A 13,835-nucleotide genomic window follows, 5' to 3' on the forward strand; every position below is an offset into this window, starting at 1 on the left:
AGAGAGAGAGAGAGAGAGAGAGAGAGAGAGAGAGAGAGAGAGAGAGATAGAGAGAGAAAAAAGGAATCAGCACAAAAACAATATGCTGATTTCGGCCCACGGTTCAATTCAACCGCTTGTTTTATTTGAAATGTTGACGTCATAAATGTAAATTTGCCCAAAAACGGGAATTTAAACGAGAAGAAACGAAAAAGTAGAGACACAATCGCTTTTAGAAATGATGTGTTGAGTGAGAGATGTTATGGCAATGCCGGCATGGCGATGCAATTGCCACCGCAAATAGATGGAAATGATGCGTGCGTGCGTGCGTGCCTGTGTGTGTGTATGATGATGATGATCTCTGTCAGCTTTGTAGCGGTGAGATCACATCGCCAGCATCTGGAGAAAAAAAAAGAAGAATAAAAAATTGGTCTATTTTGATATGTACGCATTTTTCTGGAACAATGTTGTCAATTGGAATTGGTTGTCGTGGCTTCGTGCTAGAGTCATTACGAGCTTTATTACAAAGATAGATAGTAGATTCGATTCGGTTTGAAATGACAACCGATACGGCAATTTAGTTTTGCCATATTTATGACTTTGTTTAATTGTGAACTTTTTTCGCCTTTTTATCGAATTTTCTCTCTATCTCTGTTGCCGTGGTTTTGCCTTTTGTCGCTCAATTCTTGCCCATGTTATTTTTCGACGTTGCTGTGTTTTTTTTTGGGGTCTGCTCGTTTATTTTGGTTTTCGGATCATGTTTGTTATGGTGTGGTGCGGTGTATATTGTTGCGTGCATTGTTGTCGTTTCTGCTACACCGTCGCCGCCATCGCTGCTGTCGTCGACGGTCTTGTTGTTGTTATTTTTTTTTGCTGTTTGCTCCATTCCGCTCTTCCGTTAGTCATCGAATGCGCGTATAATTTTTTTTTCCGTTCGTATAAACTTGAACTACACGCATCTGTAATTATTTTCTATAATTGTAGCCAACATAAGCACAAATCCCATGATTCAAATAGAGCAGAAACATTTTTACCATCAAATTGGTGGACTGGCCTCAGTGCAATGCCAACCATCAACGCAATGACAGCAAAAATAGAAAATACACGAACCAAATGCACATTCAACGTTTGTTTCTTTTCACTGCTGCTTTGCTTCCATCCCACAACGTCTGACTTGTTTCCCATTGCTTGCACATGTTGGTGTTGCTGAATGCAATTGGCGAGACATTTTGTCGAATCAAAGTGAATTGTTGACGGAAAGTTTAGGCATATCGCCACCGTAAACCCACTAAACTAGTGCACCTGGAAGAGTGCATAATTGGTTTTCTTGATGCCACATTCGATGCCATCGTCATTGCCGCCGCTGCTGCTGCCGTCATCGTCATTATTGCATGCATATATCGGGGCATGACCTCCAAATTTCCATCGAAATTCATATGAAATCGTACCGATTCCAAGCTATATTTAATAAGAGACCTCAAAACGAGGCATTGAAAAATATTAAGCAACGTTTTAGTTTTCATTCCTTTTGAATTTTTCATGTTCAATTTGTATTATTTGCTTATCATTATCTGGTGTTTCTATTTTGTTTTCAATAAACTCTGCGGGAAAAGAAAGACACGTAGATAAGAGAAAAAGAATGTTTGGTCGGTGAAATGAATCACTTGGGACCGAATAGGTAGGGGGAAATAGCAGAGCTGTGTTTTAAGCATAATACCAAACTATAGATAAAGACATTGCACTCAAAATACACTCTCAGCTCCGACAGAAAGCCAGAAAAAACAAACACATGTTATGTATACAACATTTGGCCATTTTCGAAAGGTGGAGAGCATTACGATTCTTTTAAATCCGTCTATCAACATCTAAATTTCTTTACAATCGACTCGATTTTTTTTTCCACCGTGGGTTCAATTCATGATGCTGTGTGATTTTCTTCTTCTTTTTTTTTCATTCGTCGCTCGTTTATCTTGATACTTCTTATTTTTTTTTATTTATTTCTTGTTTTACCTCTCGAAAAGAAATTCTCGCCATTTATAGTGTTAGCGGTGCGGTGTGTGTGTGTGTGTGTTTTTTTTTGCCTCGGCTCTTTATTTATAAATCGGACTTGCGAATTAATTTCCATTTTTTGCTGTCTCTTGCTTACTCCGTTTCATCGGGGCTTTTGCTATTTCTTTTCGAAAATTCAGAGCGTTTTTTGGCTTGTGTGTATGAACCAATCTTAAAAGCAGAAACATATCTTGTTGTCTTTCGCATGCCCACAGTCAGCGTGGCCGACCAAGTCGAAATTATAGCAAGAAGATTCAAAAGGACAGCTTACGCTTTCACGCGTTGTAAGTTTTCATTGAAAATGAAAGAAAATACAATAATTAACAACCTGAACATGTATGTAAGGCATTGTAATCATCTTTTTTTGTGTTATGACGATACGTTATCATGGAAACACAACCGAAACACCAAAAAGTCTTCGTTGAGATAGAAGGTTTTTTTTGGAAACCTTACAAAAGTATTCGCTTTTGTTAATTACTTAGAATATGTTATGAAGGTTTTTAACTCGATACATGAATGAAATGTGAATGCGAAATTAAAACAAACACTCAAGGGATTTTATTTAAAACTTTTTATTGACTATAAAACTTGACTAATTAAAATGATTTTCTTACAATTAAAAAATGTTTCTTTACCTTTTTCAATTCAAATAATTCTCAATTCTATTTTCTATTGAAATTTCATTGCGTTCTTTTTACTTTTTAGTGCCTCTCGTGTCAATAAATCGAGAAAAAAATTAAATTTTAATCCAATCAAATCGACCAAGAGAAAGTCTAGTGTGGTGGTATTCTGTATGTGATTTTATGATAACTTCTGATATAGTTCATTGGTCGCAACACGCCATTTATGTTGCCTCGTTCGATTTGAAGTTAAACGGCAATTGTAGCAGTTTAAAAACAGCAAACAATCTATTTTGAGCAACTAATGTTTGTTCACTGATATTACGCTGCACATTCAAATTGGATAGTTTTGCCTTGATCTTACGCCAGTTTTTTCTTATTATTTCCAGTGATTAATTCTCTTCCAGTGATTTAGTTGAGACTCGAAGTTTCTTTTGAATTGTCCTACCCAATTACCCTATTGAAAACCAGAATATAAAGAAAGTGAAATGAGTTTTTAGCGACCATTTAATCAAGATTAATTTAAAAAAAAAAAGACAAATACATGCATTTTTTTGGGCCATATGGTCCAGACTGCCGCTTAGGTGGTGTGTAATAGAAACAGAATACTGTATCTTTTTCCAAATTTGGATAGAGATGGGTATAGTAGAAGAGATCTTTAATAAAATCACCAATTGTACAGGGGGGCTTTTTTATATCGAAATCACTACGAACATACGGTGTCATATGATGAATTCCTAGAACCTAGGGGCATTTAACTCGAAAAAAATTCGTTTTATGCGAAGAATATGCGCTTCAACTCATAGTATGTGACGATTTCTTCGTACCTATTCGTTAGAAGTGCACACATTCGATGTCCGAATACTGCACATAGACCATTCATACTGCGAATAATTTCGCATGAATCCTACTAAAATGTTTCCTTCTCTGATTGGTCACACGCCACAATATCGACTATTTTGAATTCAAAGTGCAACGACTTTTTTCATGTAAAAATTCAAGAAATACTTGACTGCAAGTGTTTGATTTGTACTTATTTCGGCTCACATTTGTACATATGGATTTTTTATTATTTATAATCCAGATGCTATTTCAAAGTTTAATGAATCGTCGCACTTATTTTTTCAACGATTTTTATATCTACCAAAACTATCGGCGGTTTTACTTCAATATTTGTATAATATAACATTTTGATTTTCGTTTTCATTCTTATTCTTTGCTATTATATTTTAATTTTGTGTTATATTTAAATTCAATTTTCATCAATTAAGAACAATCTCATTAGCAAGAGATTTGATAAATATTAAAGACAGAAATTGTTGATGTCAAATATTGTTTGAACGAAACTTAACGATACAACAGAATGTTGACATTGTGTTGATGCATCTTAAATCGCATCGTGGCGTCATTATGTGCACGCGTATTCGCTTCTATGCGTAATATTCGTGACTATGTGCAAAATTCGACACACTTCACTGTGGCACACAATCTATGCGCGTTTATCCGTACAAATCACATATATGAAAAAGAGTAAAAAGCCCCTAGCCTAGAACGTTGTCTATTGTTGTATATGAAGCAACTGAAATGCCACCTAAATAGAACAAATAATCCTATGAAACTATGGTGTTGTACAAATTATTGTAATTATATGTACCAGGCGTACTGTCCGAGAATCGTAGCAAAAATGTGCCCGATTTAGAGTATTGAAGCTTTTCCGACGCCTCATCCATGCTAATAAAGCCTTCGATGAGACCATTTTCCCATTCTTTGCTCAGGTGCGATCGTATTAGTTTTGTAACCTCGTAGAACCAAGTGAAAAATGTGAATTTTCTCGTTCCTTTATCTTTAGCAAATTGATGCCATGAAATGAAACGATCGTCTCCGGAAGGATCGTATGGAAGTCCGAAATTTTTTTTATCTACCGATAGAAATTTAAATAAAATTTTATTGTCCAAAAGTTGGGAAAGTATGAAAGAAATAATCTGATATTTACACAAATATTGCAAGTGTTGTTCATTCAAATGGCAGCCCGTTTGATAGAAGAATCTCGTGCATAAAACCCACTTCATATGCGACCAAGGGACGCTTTCGGGAACGGTGAATGGATCTCGATCGGTTGCAAAGAACGAATTATCCCATGTTATGGCGGCCCAACCTTCTGCATCTTGACTCACATTCGTTGTGACCACAACTGGCACCGATGTCGTCCAAATCTAATGCAAATCAAACAGAAAATTTATTTTCAAACCACGAACTGATCTGAAATTAAATTAATATAAACAATTTACATCCGATTTTAGTTCATTTTTAATTTTTAATGAGCATCGAAATTGGAGTGCAAATTTTTCGTCCATTGCACCCATCAATGGAGTTCGCGCAATTGTCGTTAGTCTCATATCTGTTAGATTAAACTCTAAATTATCGCATGGCAATGGAAACGCGGCAAAATTGGGGTAGGGAATGTCGTGTAATTTTTCATTCAACGGAGTTAACCATTGGTCCTGCTCTTGTTGTTGTTTGTGGTGCTGGTGCAGTTGTTTCACTTGACTCTCTGTACGGTGGTGAAGAAAATGGAAAATCGTTAGAAGATTTGTTCAAAAATTTATTCCAAAGGTTTTTTTTCTTCATTGACTGGATGAAAAGTATCGTGTTCGTAATTTCTCGTTATTTTGTCAATCATTTGTCAATAGCTTAGACCGAAAGGCATCATCTTGACATTTATCAAAACTCACCTGAAACCTGACTTGTGTAATGTATTTAGACAAAAGTACACGCACTTTTGCCTTAAATCTGTGAATCGGATTTTTTCAAATCAAAGTGTTCATTATTTTCTGTTTTTCTTCCTTCAAATCCTTATCGATTCGTGTCAATTTTTTGGCAACATTTACCAACGAAAATCCATATGAAAATTATACAAATTCGATTGGATTACCTTTTATCTTTATGTATGACCTGTTCTGGATGTTCGAATATGACAAAACCCGCTAATAGCATTTTCTGTAGTATACGATTGAGGCCATGAGCTTCTGCTGCCAGTGTACCAACAAAGTTTGCACGAAAGTAACAGTCATGAATTTTGCTTAGTAATTCACGCGTATACCAAACCAATTCAAACAATTTTTCAAAATGCGTTTGAATTTAATCGAGTAAACTTCCTAGATTATCGACCATTTGCTTTGTTCTCGGTAAGTTATCTTCACCGTAGAGAAACAAAATTTGGTCACGTTTCCATTTGCCCAACACATTTTCGATGAGAATTCGTTGTGCATCATTCAATAATGTAAAAACGTTTTGAAACGGACTCAAGATGTTTTGATTGATGATCTGCCACATTTTGTCGCGCATTTGTATGCAAGCATCTAGTTCCGCTGCAATTGCAGGCGTTCTGGGCTCCGAATCTAATTCAAGGAATCGTTGAGAATATTCTGCGTACTGCCTTGTATTTGATTCGAAATTAGTGTTGTAACTCTCTACAGTGTCATTGTTAATGTGATATTCATTAAATATCCTAAGTATATCACCAATTTGTTTATAGAGATCACACACTTCGTTTTCTACATTCATCTGATGTTGATTGACTATCTCGTAGAAAGACAACATGGTTGCGACGAGAAAAAAAAATTGAAATAATTCGGCATAATTTGGCAGACGCAGACCAAGACAGACGCAGCTGAGCGGGATGAAGTGGAAGATAAACATAGCATCGTTCAATTGCACATATTAAAGCACGTACAAAAGTCAAAACACTTCGTGGAAGTTCTATTGATAGGTTAGGAGCTTGATAACATTGAGTTGACACTTAGTCAGACCAGTGAACAAATTGACACACACAGTATATTTGACAACTGAGTAAAAACAACTACAACGAACAGTAAAACTGCTATTAATATATTGTATACATTCTTTATGCCGATAACAACTACATTGGTCAAACAACTACATTGGAAAATCACTTGTAAAAGAAAACGAAAGTATGTTGCTCGGCAGTCACGAATAAATCTAACAAAATATGAATGTAGTGCAGAAAAACTAGCTCAAATATTGTTGGATAGTTTTGAATTCTTATCGAGCATCGAAATTGCAGCGCAAATTTTTCGTCCATTACATCCATTCCTGTGTTTTGTGTAATTTTCGCCAATTGTAAATCGATAAATTTGAACCAGAGATTACTATGGGATATTTTTATTCATATAGGATAAAAATATCGCATTAAAATAACAGATATTTTTCACGCGTTGTGTTCAACGTTCAACGCATTCAATGTTCAGAGTCCAAAAATATCTAATATTTAGTAGTAAGTGTGAAGAGTATAGCGAAAAAACAGCGACTTTGTGTGTGCAGAATCGCTATTGTGTATTTATGTGTTTCGCTGAACAGAACGCGTGAAAAATATCTGTTATTTTTATGCGATATTTCTATCCCATATGAATCAAAATATTCCATAGTAATCTCTGATTTTTTTGGCAGAATTTGCTAACAAAAATCGATTTCAATTTAATGACTTACTTTCTGTCCTTATGTATCACCTGTTCTGGGTGTTCGCATATGACAAAGCTCGCTAACATCAATTTCTGTAGCATAAGGTTGAAATCATGCGAGATTTTCACTTCGAGCGTATCCATAAAGTGTGCACAAAAGTAACCACAAGGAAAATACAATAGACGTCAACAGCGAGTACAACTACCATTTGGTTTGACGTTTTGCTATTAAGTTAGTTTAAGTAGCTCAAATGTAAGTTAAGTTAAAGTAAAGTACTGAGTTTCATGTCAAGTCCACTGTTAAGTCTAAGGTTTAGACTTAATAGTAGACTTGACATGAAGCTCAGTTCTTTTAATGATTTCTACAAAAATCAATAGATGGCGTTAGGGGTCTAGCATTTGCCTTGTGAAAGTAACAGTCATGAATTTGGCTTAACAATTCACGCGTATACCAAACCAATTCAAACAATTGTTCGAAATGTGTTTGAATTTGGTCGAGCGTTCTTTTGAGATTGTTTAAATTATCGATCATTTTCGTCGTCCTAGGTAAGTTTTCTTCACCGTAGAGGAACAAAATTCGATCACGTTTCCATTTGCCCAATATATCATCGATGAGAATTCGTTGTGCATCGCTCAACAATGTAGAAACGTTTTGAAACGGACTCAATATATCACTACATTTTTTTTATTGATGATCGCCCAACTTTTGTTGCTTCTTTCCATATAATCAACTAGTTCCGCCTCAATCTTAGGTGTTCTTTGCTAAGTACTGCCTATTGTTTGATTCAAATTCAGCGTTGTAACTCCGCACGGTGTCATTGTTAATATGATATTCATTGAATATCATGTATACATCTCCGATTTGCTTATAAGAGTCACGCACTTCATTCTCCACATCTATCTGCTGTTGGTTAACTACCTCGCAGAAAGATACCATGATTTCAATAATTGGCTGATAATCGCTAATAAACCGTAAAAAATTACACCACGGGCTGCCGGTCACAATTCAAGTTCACTTATGACTTTTTCAAAACTCAATTTCGTTCAACCGCTTTACCTTTCCGTTGATTGAATTTTGCGTAGTATTCAACGTTCAATTTTGTTCAACTTTATTCGAATCGAAAACGATTGATTTTCTAGAATAAATTCACATGAAATGTAACTAACCCCAGAGTATAGAATATTGGAACTGCCATTGAAATTAGAGTTTTTTTCTTCAAAATTTAATTTTTGAGAAAAGATTCAGAAGCACATCAGCATACAGCATATAATAAGGAAAATAAATCAACTAAAGTAAGCTTATCAAATTATTATTGACTATATTTAGCAAATCCATCTGAATGGTGATAGCTAATACTTGTACGACAAAAAAAAACATCTTATCAAACGTTTGTTTAACGCCCTTTGAAACGTTTTGTGCCGTCACAATTTTTATACGTGTTAATATGTACAATAGTGTAAGAGGAATGCCATTGAACTATTGTTCCTCTTTATCAGTCCAAATGACTACGGAATAGTAATTCTTGAGAGTTCTGAAATTCAGAAGTTGTGTGATGAAGGATCCATTGGAACCATTCTAGGTAGTTTTGTGATAGTTAAGTTATGAAGCATTGTGTTCCATTTTTTGTGTTGCATCGACAAATCATATAAATGAAACATTACAAAGTCTTCGTTGAGTCTGGAGATTTTTCAGAAACCTTACAACAAAATTTGTTTTGTATAAACGCTTCATACGTTTTGAAAAGCTTTTATAACTCGATACACGGGAAAGAAATCGAATTGTCGGAAGAAAAACATACATTCAATTTAATATGAAAAAAATGTGAACATCACAAATGCAAAACACAATCATGATTGTGAACACAAAAGAAAATCAAGAACGTTTTTTTTCCCCACAATTTTCTATATCTCAAATTGATTATTCATTGAGTGACGTGGAAATCGGTCATAAAAATAATTCTTTTTTTTATAACCTATTGAAATATTCATGTGTTTTTTACCTCTTTCATAATCTATCCCATGTCGATAAATCTACCAGAAATCAAAGATAAGTCCCGATTTTATTGGGACCGATGCAAGAATAACTGATAGCTTGTTTGTGTGTGATTGTGGAGAAGATAGTTCAGTATTAGATCGTAGGCGATGTTTGGGCGTATAATCTTCAGTCGAATCGAGTTAAAATACAATAAACCTGCCGTTTTATGGCTGTTTTGAGACACGTTTTCTACTTTAGAACCATAGCTTCTAAAATGGAACTATTCCATGATCTTGAAGATTTACTTCAAGAGATTGTTCCAGAGTTATCTAATGAAAATAACGAATAAGTTATTAATCACCCATTTTTCAACAATTCAATTTACGGAAATTGTTAGAGAGACAAGTGTAAAGTTCCATTATGTGATATCTCATATAGAAAATGCCTGAAGATGATTTTTAAAAACAAAATTGTGTGTTGGGGGCATTCAAATAGTTTTTTTTTTCCTTAACCTAGGTAATAACAGAAGAAAAAGAAAATTTGACGATTAAGAAAATGCACCCAATAGAATAAATATCTGATGGTGTCCTTAAGGACACAGTAGATATGGATCAATCTCATTGATTGGCCGGAATAATTTGTTGTTTGCACTAAACGTGATTTTGGCTGCTTTCATCTAATCAATAGATTACTTAAATTTTATTTTAGACAATATTTTCGTGATCCCAGCACTTTTTGTCATCACAGACGATTGATGATGAATGAATAACGAGAGAAGATGAAACGAAAAAGCCTCATAACATTTTCGTCAAGTGAACGGTTTTTTAGACGAAACTGTTCAACGGAATTTGTTGTCTTATTCTGCGAAACTTGTGATTAAAAACGAAAAGATTGAACTTTCTTGCGGATTCAAAGTTTTTTTTTTTCATTTCAGTTGGTGAAAAAGCGCTGTGTGTCAATGAGCGTAGGTTGAAGTTGAACAGTCATCGTGTGCTATAACACGTATCGAATGAGATTTGCTTTGCTCAACTAAAAATAAAAGACACATGGCATGAATAATGCGGGCCGCAAAAATAAAAGATTTCTTATGGAGTTGCAAAATGATTTTTATGGAGTGACAATAAACGTAATCAATACAAAGGAATCAAAACCCCCTCCATAAAAATGTTGCACCGCATAAAATGAGCTGTGTTTTTGATTTATCCGCTGTGAATAATTTATCATCCAAAAAAAGTTCGCAGATCACGAAATTTTTGGTCGGTTGTTGGCGTTAAAAAAAGGAAAAACTTTCTTTCACTTGGAAATGGCAATGGCATTAATCACATTGCTTTGAATTCTTTGGCAAAGAGGAAGAAGTAAAAAAAGAAACGATTCGCAAGCCACCTACGATTCGCTTAAAATATCGCGCGCGCGCGCACACACACACACACACACACACACACACATTTTTCGCTCATCAATACAATCGATTGGTCAAGCGATAATTCAGCCTTGCGAAAGAAGTAGAAAAAAACAACATTTTTTGGAAATCACAAATTAGGCTCACAATGTATTTGATTAATGTAACAAGTTTTCATTTCATGTTGGATTTTCTTACAGGTTTTTCGTACACACCCATCGATTGGTATTGGAATAGTAATAAAAAAAAATACGGTGTTCTTTTCCTGGCTCATAAAGTTGTTTGCATAAATTGACGAGCGACACCGTCAACTTCCGTTTTTCCTGTTCTTTTGTATTGAACAACGATAACGGTGCGCATCATTGTGATCAGAACCCGAAAAGCCATTACGAATTATCTAACTATCTAACTTGGATTGGATAGTGGTTTTGGTAAAATTCCATAAACCACCGCAAGAGCAAGAGACATTAGACGCGGTTCGCTGCATAGAGAGAATGAGAAGAATAATATGAGATTTGCCTTTGTTTGGCATTCACCTTATTCGGATCATTTGAACGATCGCGTTTTTTTTCCTAGTTTTTTTCCAAGTGGCGGGAAAAAAAAATACTAAATCAGAATAGTGTGTAATTAAAAAAGATTGGTAACAATGTTAGCAGCAGCAGTAGCAGCAATAAAACGACGATCAAGCGTATATTTGCTCTTCGCGTTGAACTTCATATCAACGAGGAAATCACGACGGAAAAATGAAACAAGTCTAGATATATCTGTTTCAACATACGGCAGCAGTCCATCTCTAGCGGTATATTCAGCGTCAGTGATTTATCTTAATTTGGTTATTTAAATATGTCTTCAAACGTGACGAAACAAAAAAAAAAAAAAACAAAGTATCAAACAATGCCAAATGACGATCACCCATTTGCCATATAGATTTCCGTCTCTTTTTAAAATGCGTCGCATGCGATCGCACACTGCAAAGACCATTCGGTGGTGTGTGCATTTTTGCCATTGACAAAAAAAAAACGAAAATGAGAAATAAAACTCAGATACACACAGCGATCGAGTGAAACCAAAAATGTAAATTATTTGCCCAACAAAAAACCGTCGTCAGTTGCAATAACAAGGGCCATATCGATTTTCGGGCGCGAAATATATGAATAAATAATGAAATTTGTTAGAAATATACTAGAAATGTATAATACAAAAGTAAATAGACCGCGAAAAAAAATCTCACGGCATTCACTGGCTGCACTTAGTAAGTGTGAACAATTTCCTCCTGAAATTGCTCAGTTGAACTTAGCTGCGCAAGCGTATAATTGCTTTTGTTCCATACGAATAGAGAAGGAATTTTTTTTTGTTCTAGGTCAAACGCTGTCTATCTTGTTTGTGTGTGTTTGCGCGCACAGTACAATTAAAACCGTGAAAGCACACATGCGAGTGCTCGTTTCTTTTTTTTTTCGTTAATTCTCTTGCATTTGTGATTATATTTTTTTTTATTTTCTGCTGTTCAAATGTTGTTCAAGCATATACTTGTTGTTGTTACTTATTTAATTCGTTTGCTTTACCTGACCGCACTATTTCATAATGCAACATCAAATGAGCGTGTGCAGCGCTGGGCGAGCGAACGCATTTGTATTTTCTCAATCGCTGCTTGTAGAACTATGAACGAGCGCTGAAGTGCATGCGCATACACGATGTCTGCCGCATATTCGAATGCAGTGGAAATGCGAAATCAAAAAAAAAAATGAAGAAAAAACGCTGCACAATTCTAGCACATATACCTGTTCGTCCGAACAGTTTATTTCCACAATTTTGTGCAATTGTAATAGCGCAATAGTGGCACCCAACGTACAAACACCAACCACAGTAGCGCCAATCAAACCAGCCCAGCCCAGCCCAGCCATGCCATACAAAGCCAAGCAAACGAACAAAATTGAATCTGAATTTAAAAGAGACAGAGAGAACTGGGCTGGTGAATTCGGTATGACGGTGGCGGCGATGAAGAAAAATTAAAAGGAAAAAACCAGTCATATTATTATTAAGCCGATCAGTCTTCATTTCGATTGCAATTCTTAAGCATATACATACATTTATCGGACAGTATGTTCCGAATGCAAAACGGATGGTGATTTAAAACGCATTTTGGTAAAAAAAAAAAAAAACGAAAAACGCACGAAAATTCTAGCGATTTTAATTGAATGTGTGTGTTGCGCGGTGATGTGATTTAAGAGTATGCTCGCGGTAATTTCGGTATGTGATTTATAACGGATAAACAACAAAGTTGCAGTCAAGATCCGATAATTACGGCCCATGGTCGTTCACTCAGTTTTTTTTTTCTCCTGCTAACAAGAACATTACCAATCGGAACTACGAGCCATTTTCTAAAGCAGTGCACGGCAAACAAGCAACAGCTTTTGATCAGTAAACATCAACAAAAAAAGAAGTTGGATGTGACAAACGCGGCCTACCATCTAAAAATATAATTAAGCTTAAACTCGATTCTAAGTGTGCTTTTTTTGTGGCAGATAAATTTTAATTGTTCCAAATCAATGAGAACTACGGTTCCAAACGGAGGGGAAGAAAAACATATACACATATCGATTCAAGGCAAACGATAAAAATGTTTCGCTAAAATATGAAAACCGGCGACAAATTGATCGTTCGTGCGCTGATTGAATTTGGTCAACAGCACATAACCGAATAGCTAATGCCATGGTATGTGTCAATGAGTGTTCTATAGAATATAGAAACTCTCAACCGGTATTCTATGCGACCAGTATAAATGATGATTTATTGCATTTGGACATTATTGGCTGTGTATCTGTCGCACCTCTGCATTATTTGTGGGTAATTTTTTGAGTTAATTGCACACGGCACGGTCAAAGAACATTCAAATACCGTTTAGATTGAATCGTGTGCAGTTTAAATCGATTGACATAATTCTTCTGTATTCTTTTGTGGTGACCTGCAAAAATTAAATGGTGTATAAATAAACGGACAACAAAAAAAATAAGATTTACCGTCAAATTTTATGGCAAATTGCAGCGGTCTTAGCATTGACGATATACCCACGATTCCAAAAAGACTTGCACACACAACGACGGAAAATTCCCCCAAAAACGTCAGCGGAACGAACGGATTTGGTCTGTGTGTGTGTATACGCCAATGACTGTATGGTGTTGGCATTAGAGTTTTAATGTTGCTGGGTCTTGTTTGTTGTCGATCCACTAAGATTACACGCAACGGAAACAAATGTATGGCATCAGATGGTAAAAGCCAAACAAACCGCAAACACACACACAATTTATTAGGAAAACATCGAACGTAAACATGCATAG

The 13,835-nt window shown here is 35.5% G+C and overlaps 1 protein-coding gene across 2 annotated transcripts; it reads right to left on the reverse strand.

Annotated features, from left to right (window-relative positions):
* Positions 1-2,590: 2,590 nt before the first annotated feature.
* LOC129576204 (signal transducer and transcription activator-like) lies at positions 2,591-8,307 on the reverse strand. Of its 2 annotated transcripts, none has more exons than XM_055460905.1 (7): positions 5,581-8,307; positions 4,937-5,438; positions 4,642-4,861; positions 4,303-4,566; positions 4,202-4,239; positions 3,197-3,392; positions 2,591-3,105 (listed from the first exon to the last, which is right to left on the reverse strand). In XM_055460905.1, the coding sequence occupies exons 2-7, from the start codon at positions 5,042-5,044 to the stop codon at positions 3,101-3,103; spliced, it is 831 nt and encodes a 276-aa protein (XP_055316880.1). In that variant the 5' UTR covers positions 5,045-5,438; positions 5,581-8,307; the 3' UTR covers positions 2,591-3,100. The 2 variants fall into 2 exon arrangements, with proteins under 2 accessions (XP_055316880.1, XP_055316879.1); XM_055460904.1 differs by having other exon boundaries at positions 3,193-3,392.
* Positions 8,308-13,835: the final 5,528 nt, after the last annotated feature.

Source organism: Sitodiplosis mosellana, unplaced genomic scaffold (genome assembly GCF_009176505.1).
Source record: "Sitodiplosis mosellana isolate CC-2019 unplaced genomic scaffold, AAFC_SMos_1.0 Smas_scaffold_6181, whole genome shotgun sequence".
Lineage (NCBI taxonomy): Eukaryota > Metazoa > Arthropoda > Insecta > Diptera > Cecidomyiidae > Sitodiplosis > Sitodiplosis mosellana.